The 15,806-nt window shown below is 44.1% G+C and overlaps 1 protein-coding gene across 4 annotated transcripts in view; it reads right to left on the reverse strand.

Annotated features, from left to right (window-relative positions):
* Positions 1 to 15,806, reverse strand: part of TMEM241 (transmembrane protein 241) — a 116,541-nt gene that overhangs the window by 74,071 nt on the left and 26,664 nt on the right. For 3 of the 4 annotated variants that reach the window (XM_027576855.2, XM_027576854.2, XM_027576856.1), the window contains exon 5: positions 4,878 to 4,955. The exons of the other annotated variant lie outside the window; for it this stretch is intronic. In XM_027576855.2, the coding sequence (XP_027432656.1) occupies positions 4,878 to 4,955 (78 nt within the window). The remainder of the gene's footprint in view (positions 1 to 4,877; positions 4,956 to 15,806) is intronic. 4 annotated transcript variants of the gene reach the window in all.

Raw genomic sequence — 15,806 nt, forward strand, 5'->3', positions numbered from 1 at the left:
ATCATGCGGGAACAGATCACAGCCAATCTTTAATCTTTATCACAGAGAAGATTTTAATGCCAACTTACTAGAAACCACCTATAAGTCTAGAAACAGGGATTGGGCAACACATCATATTCCATGTGGAGTGGAATGAGGACACGAATAGAGATTCCTGACAAACTGATCAATGGAAAATAGGATATATTATATTATCTGTGTAAGAATGTCTATATACGTGCATTGAAAAAAAGTCTGACAGAATAGAGTAATATCCTGTGCGAAGTAGGATCACAGCTGATTTCTGGGACTTTCTTCCTCTGCATATTCTACAACTTACTATTGTTTATTACACTCATAAAGGAAAGAAGCGTTTTTTAAAATGACACTAAGTAAGTATGTAATTCATACCACTGTTTCCTAATTTGCCCTGACAAGAAAGGATATTGTTTATAAAGGAAATAATCAACAAAACTAAAAGACAACCTACTGACTGGGAGAAGATATTTGCAAATGATGTATCTGATAAAAGGTTAGTATCCAAAATATATAAACTCAACAATATTATACAACTCAACACTCAAAAAACAAATAATCTGATTAAGAGTGGGCAGAAGTCATGGACAGACATTTCTCAAAGAAGACATATAGATGGCCATACAGACACATGAGAAGATGCTCAACATCACTCATCATCAGGGAAATGCAAATCAAAACCACAATGAGGTATCACCTCACACTTGTCAGAAAGGCTGAAATCAACAACACAAGAAACAACAAGTGTTGGCAAGGATGTGGAGAAAAAGGAGCCCTCGTGCTTCTCTGATAGGAATGCAGACTGGTGCAGCCACTGTGGAAAACGGTATGGAGGTTCCTCAAAAAAATTAAAAATAGAATTACTCTATGATCCAGTAATTCTACTACTAAGTATTTACCCAAAGAATATGAAAACACCAACTCGAAAAGATACATGCAACCCCATGCTTATTGCAGCATTATTTACAATAGCCAAATTATGAAAGCAGCCCAACTACCCATTGACAGATGAACGGATAAAGAAGTGGTACATATACATACAATGGAATACTGCTGAGCCAAAGAAAAGAATGAAATCTTGCCATTTGTGACAACACGATGGAGCTAGAGAGTGTAATGCTAAATGAAATCAGTCAGAGAAGGACAGATGCCATATGTATAATTTAAGAAACAAAAAAACAAACGTAGAAAAAAAGATAAAGCAAAAAACAGACCTTAACTATAGAGAACAAACTGAGGGGAGGTGGTGAGGGGATGGGGGAAATGGGTGATGGAAATGAAGAGCACACTTCTCATGATGAGCACTGAGCAATGTATAGAGTTGCTGAATCACCATATTGTACACCTGAAACTAATATAACGCTGTATGTTAACTGTACTGGAATTAAAATTAAAAAAAAAAGAAATGATGTTGTTTAGTGTTAGGGATGAAATGGAGATGAAGATTCAAAATATTTTGGTATTTATCCAATTTCTTCCAAGGACAGGTCCTCTCAGCCTGGAAGTCTGGCCCCTGGTCTCTGCCTGATGGAAATACCCGCGAAGGCACTCTAACCTGTTTCTTATACTCAGCCTCACCTCTGTGATCCAACTGGTCCATCAGGAAGCAATACCCTATAGAGATGCCTGGATCTCTTGCCCAGACCAGGTAAATCTTCATTTTCAATTCACAACAGAAGCATCCACTGTGTAGATAAGAAGCATGAGTCCATCTCCCAGAAGCTGAGCAGCTCTTGGGGAGTGGCTGAACTTCAGTGACTAGTTAGTGAATATTCAGCTTGGCAGTGGTTCTGGGACTGGATTTTGGGGCTACGAAGACAACCATGTGGTCCCTGCCAAGAGGGGGCTCAGAGGAAGCAGACAGAGACCCAGGGAAACTCCTACCACATTTCATTGAACCTCTGATGCCACCGAGTATAAAATCCCCCCCCATTCTTTATATATTACTAAGAAAGAAAGCGTTTGACCAGGGCACACCATTGATTATAGAAGCATTCTGACTGCAGATAGTGAATATGTTTTTTCAACGTGAGAAAAAGCAGCACGTGTTAGAATTGATGAAATATGGAAATCACAAGGTGGTGTGCTAAGTAAAATGTCAGGGAGAGGTCTCATGCTCCTTGAGGTGTCAGAGGTGTCAAGCTCCAGCTGCATGCAGACCAGCCTAAAATACCAAGGGCCTCCCTCGTGAGACCTCAAGAGTCGCCACCACGCCCTCTCTCACCTCCTGCAGTCCTGTCTCCTCCACAGACAGCTGGATGAACTGTCAGCACTGTAAATCTGATCGGTCCGTCTGGGCTTTCACACCCAACCCTGGCCTCCCACTGCACTCAGCATACACGCCAAACTCCCAGGTCAGCCTCAAAGGCTCATCCTAAGTCTCCAGCCTCATCCTAAGCCCTCCTCTCTTATCAAGCATCAGCCGCACTGGCCCAAAGTGACTCCTGCCAAGTCCCTTCCTACATCTGGTCCTTTGCGTCTGCTGCTTCCCCTTCCTGGCCCCACCTGGTGAACTCCTGCTCAGCCTTTGTCTGTGGTTAAATGTCATTTCCCCATAGTGGCCTCTCTGTCCGTACAGTCCAGCAGGTGGGTGTCATGATTTGCTCAGCTGATGCTCCATAGGAGTAGCCCAGAGCAGCGGGACCATGCCCCTGCCTCACTACTGTAGACCCAGAGCCTGGCATGGTGGGTGTGTATACAGGTACGTAAAATATTCAGAATGAATGAGTGGGTGCTTGAAGAGGTTCTCTGACAGATCAGAGAAAAGAACACATCACGGCATGGTCTAGGAAAAATGAGAAGTTTGGTTGGGGCTGGATTTTCTAAAACCTGAGAGGGGTATGGCACCTTTGCATGCCTCCATGCAGGTCATGGGCAGCCCCCATGTCCGTGGGGGGACATGATCAGATCCATTTCAGAAGGTTGCTTGGGTGCAGTGTGGAGGAAGGGGAGCATCGGGAGGGGCAGGGAAACCAGCCAGGCACACGGCACATCGGGCAGGCGAAGGCAGGTGATGGCGTGCACAGAACACGATAACCACCTAAGCCAGGACCGCTCAGCCCAGGCCCTACTTGGCGGCCCAAGGGTTCAGGGGAGCAAGATCTCATTTGGCCCCTAACCAGGTAGCCCTGAAAAAAGAATGAGGACCTGAGCCAAGGTGGCAGCAGAGTGAGAACAGAGAGGAGGGGACAGATTCAGACATAGGGTGTGGGGGGAAGGAAGACCAGAGCAGAACTCTCAGGGGACCCCTATGTTTCTGACTTGGGTGGTGATGACCAGAATCAGGATCAGCACGTAAGAAGCAGGTTGTGAAAACAGAGCAGTCCCAGTTTGGTCCCTCTGTATTTCATATGCCCGGGAGACAGCTGCGGGGAGAGCCAGAGGCAGCAACCACAGGGGTCTGAGCTCAAGAGAGAGGTCTGGGCTGGATATGGGGCACAGGAGTCCCCGGGGAACTGAGGGGGATGCTGCCACGGGCGTGGATGAGACTGTCCAGAAAGTGTGTGCATGGGAACAAAGGGCACCTGACACAGAGCCCTGGGAGACCCTGTAGGGCAGACGAAGGAAGGAGGAAGAGCCGGAGACTGGGGAAGAGAATCAGCAGGTCACGGGGGCCAAGAGACTCAAGGGAAGGCAGCGGTGAACCTGGTGACGAATGGTGTAAAAGGCCAACAGAGTCGCATCAATGCAGGCCCCAGTGACTTCAGCCAGAGCAACTTCAGGGTAATGGTGGGGGCAGGAGCAGGCTGCAGGCGAGAAGGCCACAAGGCCATGGACAGCTCTGAAGCCAACCCTCCCTCAGGCACTGTGCTGGGGGAGGGCAAGGATGCGGTGGGGCAGGGGTGGAGGGGTGCACAGGCGAGGGAGCCCGCTGGCATGGTTTCAGAAACAGCCTTCCAGAGCTGGGGTAGGGTGAGCGAGTCTCCCAGGGCCTGCTCCGTCCTTGGGGGCCTGAGAACACGGAGAGTGTCTGTGGGCTGAGGGAAGAAAGGCAGCAGAGACGGAGAGAGGTTAGCTCTCCAGGCCAGAAGAGGCAGTCAGTCCATGGGATGACAGGGCGCACAGGTGTGCGGAGGGGCCTCGGCCATGGGAAGGACACCTCTCTCTCCTGCACACCTGTAAGAAGTGAGCTGCCTGAATGACCAACTAGCCTCTCTAGTTGAAAAGTTCCAGATTTCGAAACCATTTCGAAAGGGCAGATTTCATTAGAAAGAAAGAACTCCCAAGAGAGGAACCAAATTAAAACCACCACTAATAGTGTTAATAAATATAGCAAACATGTACAGAGCACCTACTCTGCGCCAGAAACCGCTGGATACACTTCACACGGGTGCCTCGCTGTGTCCTCCCAACAACTGTAGGAGCTGGGTGTCATTACCATCCCCCTTTCCCAGGGGGAGGCACAGAAGGTGAAGACACTTGCTCCAACTGGTGTGACGCAGAGCTGGGCTTGGGAAGCAAAGGGAACTCGCCCAGGGTGGGCTGATGCTCCCAGCACCCTATGCAAGGCTCTGCGATACGTTTCCCCGCGGCCCTGGGATGAGCTGCGGGCGGGAAGGCTGCCCCCCACCACCCCTCCTCGGCCCACAGTAAACTCCTCCTTGTATCCCAAGGTGCTCACTCTGCCCTGAGCTGCAGCTGAGCACCGTTCAGATCCACGAGCATCCCCACATAAGCCTGATGAACCGAAGGGATGTCGAAAACATGATCCTTGAAATGAGGGATGACTGCCAGGCAGTCATGACCACTGTCAGGAAACAGATGGCAAGACAAGGTAGACACTAATTTGGGCCATAAGAAAAGGTGCATCTTTGAAATTTAAAGCAAGGGAAGCGAAACTAGCATTTTGCATTACCATTTACCTCTTTCCGAAAACACATCTGGTGCCCACAGAGGATAACTTCAGCTACATTATGCAAAGTGAGAAACACAGGAATGGCCTGAAAGAAAACAGAATGTAATAAGCATGAAAATGTTTTCTTTGATCCCATAATTACATAATACTTGATTTCTGCTTAAAAATAACGATCCGTGGGAACTTCTGGCATCCACATTTACAATCCTCTCCAGCAAAAACTCTTCCGCATGGATTAGTGCTCTCTGTTGTAGTATTATTCTTGGCAAGGCGGACGTAGAGGCTCAACACATATTTATTAAGCACCTACTGCATGTCAGGCACCGCGCCAGATGCAGGAAACACATCCCGTGCCCAGGGTGGATATGTGATAGGGAGACTGTCCCTATCGAGGTAAGAGCTCTCGTGGGATATGCAAAAAGGCGCACCTACCCCACGTGGGCAGAGGAAGTGAGGTCCAGAGGCTAAATGAGAACGGAATGACAAACTGGAGTGTGCCAAACCAGAGGAGGCAGAGGGTGCTGCAGTCCAGGTGAAAGTGAACCCACTCCTCCGGGAACAGGGGTGGGGGTAGGGGTGGGGCTGAGCAGCAGACCGTGAAGCGAGAAGCTGGGGAGAGGTCATCAGGCCATATCAGAGTCAGGACAGTGCCAAGAGCCAAGGAGCCGCTGAAGAGTTTCAAGGCAGTGACATGATTTGATCTGCATGTTTAAAGGAACTTGGGCTCCCAGTAGAGGACAGAAGGCAGAGACGGCTGGGAAAGTCTAGGGCTGTGGCAGACTGAAAAATGGGCCCCTGCAAGACAGTCACACTCTAATCCCCAGGACCTGTGAATGTCACCCAACATGGCAAAAAGGGGTCTTTGCAATTGTGATTAAGTGCAGAACTTGAGGTGGGGAGTTTGCTCTGGGTTATCTGGGGAGGCCCTAAATGCAAACACATGTATTTGTCAGAGAAAGAGATCTGACACACACAGAGGGGGAAGCGACATGACCACAGAGCCAGGGACTGCAGTGATGCAGCCACAAGCCAAGAAATGCTAGCAGCCGCCAGAAGCTGCAGGAGCCAAGGACTTGGATTCTCCCCCAGAGCCTCCGGAGCGCGCTGTAGCCCCTGCTCCCACACCCTGATTTGGGCACAATAATGCTGATTTCAGACTTCTGGTCTCCACAACTGAAGAGAATAAGTTTCTGCTGCTTTAAGCCACCTGATGTGTGGTCATTTGGTACAGGGGCCATGGGAAGCTAATACAAGGAATGGCAAGACTGCAGCCTAAACTTGGTAGTGGCAATGAAAATGCAGTGTCCACAGTAAGGAATTATTTAGGAGACTGAACTGAGGTAAATATCTGAATAACCAGGATCAACTGTGGAACAACAACAATAACAAAAAAACGGGAGGGGGATAAAGATATTAAAAAAACCCTAATACTCCAGAGAGTTATTAAGTTACATTTACGATCACTAGGTTATTCGCTAAGAATGGCTGTCTCTCCTAATTTGGTGGCTAATCTTGACCCGATGAGCAGGAAGGATTAAAGGGCATGGGATTTTGTTATGGTCTCTGTTGTTGATGATGATGGCAATATTTCCTGAAAGACAGAAAAAGACCGAGCACAGGTGAAACCAAGCAGAGGCAAACCTTAGTTTGCTCCTCTGTATGGGGGTAACAATAGCTACGACCCAGAGCACCTGGGAGGAATGACAGAAGTAGCTAAAGGACCTAGATGAGTGGTTCGGGAGCTCTGCGTGAAAGATGGTCAGTTTTAACATGTGGCCCACCCTCAGCAGCCTTGACAGAGGACCCTGAGCAGGGAAACTGTTCCAGCTTGGAGGACCCACTTAAGATCATGCTGCTCGCCTACTTCCAGATGGATCTATTCTTTATCTTTTCGGAGCATATATTTTTACCTTGTTTTTAAAACTCATAACTTTGTAGCTCTGCCCTATTTTAGTATTTTGTTCTAACTTGCACTGTTTTATTTCTTTTGGAGTTCTTGCATTCCATTTTCCTGCCTTTGTAACGTTTTCTACTCTTAATTTATCTTTCACCAAAAGTGCAACTCAAACTGTTTTTTTCCTTTTAAAATTATACTTTATAAAAATAAATAATAATAAACCATACTTTAAAATTAAACAATCCAATTAAAAATGGGCAGATGACATGAACAGACATTTCTCTAAAGACCTACAGATGGCCACAGACACATGAAAAGACACTCAACATCACTCATCATCAGGGAAATGCAAATCAGAACTACGATGAGATACCACCTCACACCTGTCAGAATGGCTAAACTCAAGAAGACAAGAAACAACAGGTGTTGGCGAGGATGTAGAGAAAAAGGAAACCTCGTGCACTGTTGTTGGGAATGCAAACTGGTGCAGCCACTGTGGAAAACAGTACCGAGGTGCCTCAAAAAGTTAACAATAGAATTGCTCTATGATCCAGCCATCACACTACTGGGTATTTACCCAAAAAATACAAAAACATTAATTCAAAGAGACATATGCACCCCAATGTTTATAGCAGCATTATTTACAATAGCTAAATTATGGAAGCAGCCTAAGTGCCCATTGATAGATGACTAGATAAAGAGGTGGTGTATATATATACAATGGAATATTATTCAGCCATCAAAAAGAATGAAATCTTGTCATTTGCAACAACACGGATGGAGCTAGAGAGTATAATGCTAAGGGAGATAAGTCAGTCAGAGAGACAAATACCATGATTTCACTCACATGTGGAATTTAAGAAACAAAACAAAGGGTGAAAAAAGAGAGACAAACCTAGAATCAGACTCTTAACTACAAAGAACAAACTAATGGTTACCAGAGGGGAGGTGGGGGCAGGGGATGAGGGAAATAGGTGATGGAGATTAAGGAGTGCACCTGTAATGAGCACCAGCTGATATATGGGATTGTTGAATCACTACATCGTCCACCTGAAACTAATACAACATGGTATGTTGACCACACTGGAATTAAAATAAAAAAAAGTGAAGTTAAAAAAAATCATACTTTATTTTTATTATTTCCTAATTTTTTCATTTATCTTTTGTGCTTTTTATTCCTCTTAAATTTTTATATTTTGAATTAATTTTTATGTGTTTTAAGATCGTTAAAGAGATTTTTTTTCACTGGCTTTATCCATTAGGCCTATGTTTGGCAAACTTAGGGCCTGGCCTTCCAGTTCTTGGCTTAAGAAGATAGAAAAAAAAATCTTGGACAGGTTAATTATGTATACATGAAAATGAATACAAAAGGGTGACTTGGATGTTATTTATTTAAAATTAAGACCTTTTTAAAAACGCTTTTGCCTCCTTGACTATAAAGCCAGTAAGGAGACCAGATTTAGGAACTCTAGACCCTAACTCCAGACCTCAAAGAGGCTAATTTTCTCAATTTTAATAAACTGTGACTAGGTTTTCAATCTCCCTAGGCCCTGCTCTGATCACATTCTGGAAAAGGATCTATCGATACACAGAGAATTGGTTTTCAAGTACACTAATGAGAGCTACCAACAATGTGTTGGACACAGTGCTAATTATTTTAATTGCGTTCTCTTATTTAAATCTCCTTCCAACAACTCAATTAGTGGGCGCTATTACCTTGATTTATAGAAAGGAGCCTAATACTTAGAAGATGAGGCAACTTGCTGAGTGCTCACGGCTGGCTCGGGGCCAAGAGCTGTGGCTCCCATCCAGGCTTCTCTAACTGTAGAGTCCATGCTCCTAACCTCGATACCATGATACCCCAATTACAGCAAGTCCCCCAGGGTAACCTTCCTGGCCCTACAACTGTCCACAAAGTCCAGTAGGAGTGGTGTGTTCCAAATCCCACCAGTCTGCTTCCTCCAGTAAGAACACTGGTATGACCTAAACTACATGAACTCAGTAAACTCTGTGACATGTTTTAAAGGATAGTTTCCATTTCTGCTCTAACAAATTTAAATCTGGATTTCTCAAGCCATTTTTCCACTGAGAAGCTAGCAGGTTTCAGAAACAGTAATTCTACAATTGACGATCTCAGCCTCCATAGAGATCTATGAAAAACAACTATTAACGCAGTTCGCAAACTTTAATTACTGATTTTTCTTGGCCTCTAACTCTGTACAAGTCCCAGTCTGTGAACTGTGCTATCCATTCAGGAGACCCTCGAGTGATTGATTCTTTTAGAAAACCTGCCTTTTAAAGAAAACAAAGACAGAAAACCTGCCCTTTGTTATCTTATGGAGTGAGGCTCAGCAGTACTTATGTCAAATCAGACAAAAGTTCTGAGAAATTCTAATAGCCATGATAATAACTAAGATATATTGAATGCTTATTATGTGCTAGCTGCTATTCTAACTGCTTTTGCATACCTCATTGTCATAACTCTATGAAGTAGATACTATTAACATCCCCACTATGCAGATGAGATAATGAAGGAATATATTTTGGTTCTCTTTTTTAACCTGCCTCTTGATAATCTGAAAACCACTTTTAGAAAATCTATATACTTACTTGCTGCTAAAGAGAACAGAAACATAAGTATGTTCTTCCACGTTGTCAGGGCTCTAGGAATGGCCTCAACCACCTGGTTGAGGTCCTACCATCTTTCATCAGGAAAAATGGTCAAGATCAACTACTATAAAGCCCATATCATCATTTTTAACACAAAATGTAATTAATCAAATTCAACTACACTGAGGGCCAATTCATTTAGTTACTTAGGGGCACAGTTTGCAACTAATTTTTCTTAGACTGCATTAGCTTAAAATTCCAACATCTTACCATGTACCATTGGACATTTTTCTCTGGTTGTGAAGAGAAGTTGGTATCTAGTACTTAAAATTTTTCATTATTCTCATGCTTTCCAGAATGGAAATTTTGAGGCTTTGTTATTTGTTCAGGTGTTGGGCCTGAGTTAGAACAGTTGTCTATGGAAAATCCTGGCCCTGTCCATAGGCACGGTCTTGGGTCACTCTGCAGACACTGACGCCTCCCTTTTCCAAGCAGAGTCCTGGGTCAGCTTCTTAATTTTGGTTAAAGAATGTCAATCCTATCTTCGTTTTGGGTGATTTTTCAATATGTAGGTGTGGGCTTAATCTACAAGAGAGAATAATTGCACTCCAGGCCTGACCTGTTGGCTACCCAATTTTTATCAAAAGCATGCACGCGGGAAACAGTATTTCTGGAGGGTTGCCTGAGGGCAGCCCGTGAAGGGAGCCAGATACGCAGAGTAGCAGTTTTAGGCCCAGACAACTGCTCCTATTGAACTTTTCTATTTTATCATGCATCCAGAAATGCTCTAAGAACCCTAGGAAACCAGGTTGTCACTGTGTTTGTTATTAGGGTGTTATTAAAGACCCTACCTCACTAGGTGGCCCAGCCTACAGTTTTTGAGGACTCAGAACCTGAAAGCAAGGAAGCTTTGCTCTTCTTCAGCTATGACCTCACTCTTGTTTTTCTTGCAACTTTTTAAATCTGAAGATCACTGACACACAATGTTACATTAGTTTTGGGTGTACAACATAGTGAGTCAACACTGCTATGTTATGCTCCGCCTAACAGGTGTAGCAATGACCTCTGCTCTTATCTTACAAGCATGAGAGTCCTGTAACTTCTTTATTTTTTATTTTTAAAAAGATTTTATTTATTTATTTGAGAGACAGAGAGAACCCACATGAGCAGGGGGAGGGGCAGACGGAGAAGCAGATTCCCCAAGTCTTGTAACTTTTTTATTTGCCTACAGAATGCCAAAAATTGAATTCAGGCCCCGACTGCATTATTTTGTAGGATATTACAGCATAAATTTCTATGTGCTAAGTCTCTCTGTGGCCTCATCTAGTTCTTCGGTTATTCTGTACCTAGATTTCTTGTAAAATTCTGTTCATAAAAAAATGTCTGTTTTGGGGCGCCTGGGTGGCTCAGTCAGTCAAGCATTTGCCCCTTGATCTCAGCTCAGGTCTTGATCTCAGGGTTGTGAGTTCAGGCCCTGTGTTGGGCTCCATGCTGGGTGTGGAGCCTACTTAAAAAAATGTCTATCTTATTTTAATTATTCTTTTAAGCCACCACCCATCCTTTGTGGAAGATGGTGAGGTATTCGAATAAGTATATGTCCATATCCATGAATACATTCATAAGTTGACTTGCGTGAGTTAAATTTAAGTGTTTATTTACATTAATCTTACGATTCTGTCATTACATGCAAAGCCCTTGAGTGCAGAGGACCAGACTCCCCTCTTAGCAATGTTATCTCCAGGATGAGTTTGGAGGCCATCTCTGTCGTTCATTTGTTCATCACCTAAAGTAGCTGGCCTGTGTCTTATGGACCTTACTGTGACATTTTAAAAAATACCAGGGGTTCTTCCACCTTGATGGTGAGATGCCTGGGCATAAGAAAAGGTTCAGGGGATGGCAGCTTGTTCCAGCTCATTTCACTTTGGAGCATAAATGTACAGGCCCGAACAGAGGACAAACTGGCCTACTCTCAGTGAATTGTTCTTTTTCTCATACTTTTTACCCAGGTGCATAGAAATGAATGAGTTAAACCAAATGTACATATTCTACGGTGCCCAAAAGAATTCTGAGCAAAGCAAATGAGAACCTGTTATCATCCCCTCCTCTTCATATAATCCTCAAGAAAACCTCTATCAGAGTCCAGGGTTTGTTTGTTTGTTTGTTTGTTTTTAATAAATACTTTTAAATTGAGGTAAAATATACACATAAAAGTTACCATTTTAACCATTTTTAGCTGTACAGTTCAGTGGTATTAAGTACATTCACAGTGTTGTGCAACTATCACCACCAGAACGCTTTCAATTTGCAAAATTCAAACACTGTCCCCATTAAATACTAACTCCTCATTCTCTCCTCCCTCCAGTCCCTGGCAAGCACCATTCTGCTTTCTGCCTCTATGATTCTGACTACTCTAAGCACCTCACAGATGTGGAATCAGACAGTATTTGTCCTTTCGTGACTGGCTCATTTCACTTAACACGATGTCCTCAAAGTTCATCCACGGTGTCACATGTGTCAGAATTGCCTTCCTTCTTAAGGTTAAATAATATTCCATGGCATGCATTTGCCACATTTTGTTTATCCATTCCCCGATCCGTGGACACTTGGGTTGCTTCCAACTTTTGGCTATTGTAAATAATGCTACCATGAACACAGGGGTACAAATATCTGTTCAACTCCGTGCTTTCAATTTTTTGGGGGGTATAAGCCCAGAAGTGAAATTGCTGGATCATACAGTAAGTTTATTTTTAATTTTTTGAGGAACCATCCTAGTGTTTTCTAGAGCAGTTGCACCAGTTTAGATTCCCAACTATGGTGCCCAACGGTTCCAATTTCTCCACATCCTTCCCAACACTGGTTATTTTCTGGTTTTTTGAGGACAGCCATCCTAATGGGTATGAAGTAGTATCTCCTTATGGTTTTGATTTGCATTTCCCTAATGATTAATGATGCTGAGCATATTTTCCTGGGCTTATCAGCCATCTGTATATCTTCTTTGAAGAAGTGTCTATTCGAGTCTGTTGGCCATTTTTGAATTAGGTTGGTTTTCGTTGTTGAGTTGAGGACTTATCTCTATATTCTGGATATTAATCCCCGCTGAATGACAAAACTAAAACAATTTAGTAACAAGTTTGATGCCCTTTATTCAAGGGAAAACAACTCTTGCATTGGAAGAGTATGGTGCCCCAGAAGCAGTGGAGCCCTCCTCCCAAGGGGTGCTGGACAAGACTGAGTTTTATGAAGCATGAGAAGTGGCAACAGGGAAAAGCTTTGATTGGCTGGGATGGCATAGCTGGCCTTCTTTAGGATGATCAAGGAACAAGGAAGTAAGTATAGATCCCAGAGTTGCCTTGGCGTTTTGGGATTGGTTGTCTGGATGTACTGTGTTTCTGGTCAAGTGGGGCATTTCCAGGAATGCTAAAGTTTGCTTTCCTGATGTAGCACCCCAGAGAGGAGGAGCTCCATCTTGGGCCTAAAATTTTATTTCCACATCCCTTATCAGATAAATGATTTGCAAATACTTTCTCCCATTCAGTGGGTTGCTTTTTTACTCTGTTGATAGTGGCCTTTGGTACACCAAAGTTTTACATTTTGATGAAGTCCAATTTATCTATTTTTTTCTTTTGTTGCCTGTGTCTTTGGTGTTGTATCCAAGAAATCATTGCCAAATCTAATGTCGTAAAGTTTTCCCCTCAGAGCTGTTTTAATAAGTCATTTTATAAGGGTTATGGAGAACGTCATCTTTAAAAATTTATTTTTTTACTTATTATTTTAGAGAAAGAGAGAGCGGGGGGGGTGCTGAGGGAGAGAATCCCAAGCAGACTCTCCACTGAGTGCAGAGCCTCGATCTCATGAGCCTGAGATCATGACCTAAGCCGAAATCGAGTCAGATACTTAACTGACTAAACCACCCAGGCACCCTGAGAATGTCATCTTTAGATGGAGCAAGAAGATAACTAAAATCCTGAGGGAGGGTTTACTCTTTTGCCACTGAGCCTACACCTTAAAGAGTAATCCTTGCAAATGGACTCTAGCGAGCTCTGGTAAGAAAACAACATAAAAGAGAGCTGCCTCAAATGAGCAGTAACAGTGAACATAAGAGGAAGAGTCTCCATTTTACATCAACAATGACATTCTTTTCCTTTGCAGATCCAAGTTCCTTTATGTAATATTCGAGCCAAACAAATGGGGAGGGGACTCATGGGCTCCAGTTTGCCTAACTAATTTGCTCCATCTGGGTCTAATTATCCATGTGCGTTTCCTCACCAACACCCCATCCAATCTCCATCGCAACGTGCGGAGTGAATGTCATGCCCGTGGAAGACAAACCCTGACAAGCAGATAGGGAAGGACCAAGATCAAAGAGCTGGGTGAGAAATCAAGAGCAGTCCTGTCAAGATGCCTTAACTTGGATTTGCAGAGTCCTGCAACGATGGACCCTGGCTTCCGAAGCAAGAAAACAACATGGTTTGAGCGGCCAGATCACCAACACCAGGATGGCCTCTCACTGGCAAGCTCACTAATGTCTGACTTTGCACATCTGTTCTAAACACTCACCAGCACAGGCTTTGAGACAATCCTGTCTAGCTGACCAGGCTTCGGCTGGGAAATTACAACAAGAGTATTAATGACCGGTCGAGGTTGTACTGACCCTCCAAAGACTGACACTCACGCCATCAGAACCATCATCACTGACCTTATTCAGCATAGGATAGCTGGAGAAGCTGACCCAAATTAGCCCAAGTAGAAGGGACAGCAAATACACGGTTCCTCTCCACTCCCCACAGCCCAGTCCTCATGGGCTGATCTCCCCTGGTTGATGTGATTTAAGGAGGAAAAAGGGTAACTTTTGGAGGTGAACTGTTGTGGTTGGATAGGCTTGGGTTTGCACCTCCGCTTTAACATTTATGCGTTGTTGACCTTGGCCAAATAATTTGGATCTCAGTTTTCTCATCTGTAAGTGGGAGTAATTAAGTCTGACTTCATATGTCATGAAGAGGGGCGATGGAAAGTGCCTGGCACATACTAACACCTCAAGGTCAGGAACCATCTCTTATTTGTCTTTAAGCACCTAGCACACAGTAGATCCCTGATAAATATTTGCTGAATGGATAGCCCCAAGAATAACCCCCTTCCCTTAACTCTGTACATCATTTGGTTGTGAGGTGGAAAATTCAGTAAAGAATTTTCCCTGCTGCGCCTTTACAGAGTTAAATCTGCTTCCTCTTAGGAGTTGCACATCAGAAGAAGAGAGCTTCAAAATCTTGTCAGATAAAGGAGGGCTTTATGGAGCAGAACTCCCTCGAAAGTGTTCTGCATAACAATACACCCACGGCTTTTAACGGAGCACTTTCCCCCAATTCCTTGTGGATTCATTAAACTGACAGCTTGGCACCAGCATATTGATGCCTGTTTTCTATCTAACACAAGCTGTATGAGTGCCTCGTGTTTAACACACTCTATAAATTTGTAAGCAACTATGTAAAAACAAAAAACTCAGAAAACAAAGAAAAGATGCTGGGTTGTTATTTCACTCAGAAACAATAATGAGTGTCTCTTTTCTATACTCCTCCCACTCTAATTGGGTATATTTGGGTTTGGGTTGTTTTCCTTTGTTCAAAGAGTTTGAATTGCAGCAGCTTCTTCTTACCCTTTAAAGAAGGCTGTGCCCTAGGCCAGGGCCACTGATAGTACCAGTCCTCCCCCAAAATAAGGAGCTCAAGCCAGAAGGTAAATCAGGGCACTGCTTCCTTCTTCAAAAAGTCTTGCTATGAAAAAAAAAACGTCAGCTCAACTAAACAGTGTGTTTAGTGCCAAAGTTGATATACACTCTGGCACAATCTCCTTATGGACAACTAACAGAGCTCACAGACTGACACCACCATGTGTGGATCACCCTCTGAGAAGCAGTGTTCTTGGTTACAGAACTCCCCATCTGCCTGAGAATGTACTGGACTGACCTTTACAATGGACTTCTGAGGGATTTTAGGCTACCTAGTAACCTTAGCCCTTCTTTTGGTGAAGCATCCCAATATCAAGGATCTGCCACCCCCTCTCTCAGTCTACGGGATCCAGACAGGGATCCTGTCTGAGCAGGGCTGGCCAAACAGTGCTCCGAGTCTCTGCAGCCACAGTGAATGGTCCGGGAACACCCGTATCCAGGGACGACCAATCAGCATAATTCCATCTTCCTAGTGAGCTTTCAGACCTGGGAAGGGCAGTGGCCCTACTGGTGTATTCAGAGTGAATCCTGAGGTTCCTGCAGGAGCTACAAGGAAGAGTCTCTTTCCATTACACTTCATGTTTAAGGATGTGAGCCTAGAGTCAACAACACCCATGAGGGGAGAGCCTGGCTGTGAAACGGAGCAAAGACAAGAGCAGAACTAAAAGAGAGACAGAAACTGGGTTCTGAGAATGTCATTGGAACCT

The sequence above is a fragment of the Zalophus californianus genome, chromosome 14 (assembly GCF_009762305.2).
Source record: "Zalophus californianus isolate mZalCal1 chromosome 14, mZalCal1.pri.v2, whole genome shotgun sequence".
NCBI classification, from domain to species: Eukaryota; Metazoa; Chordata; class Mammalia; order Carnivora; family Otariidae; genus Zalophus; species Zalophus californianus.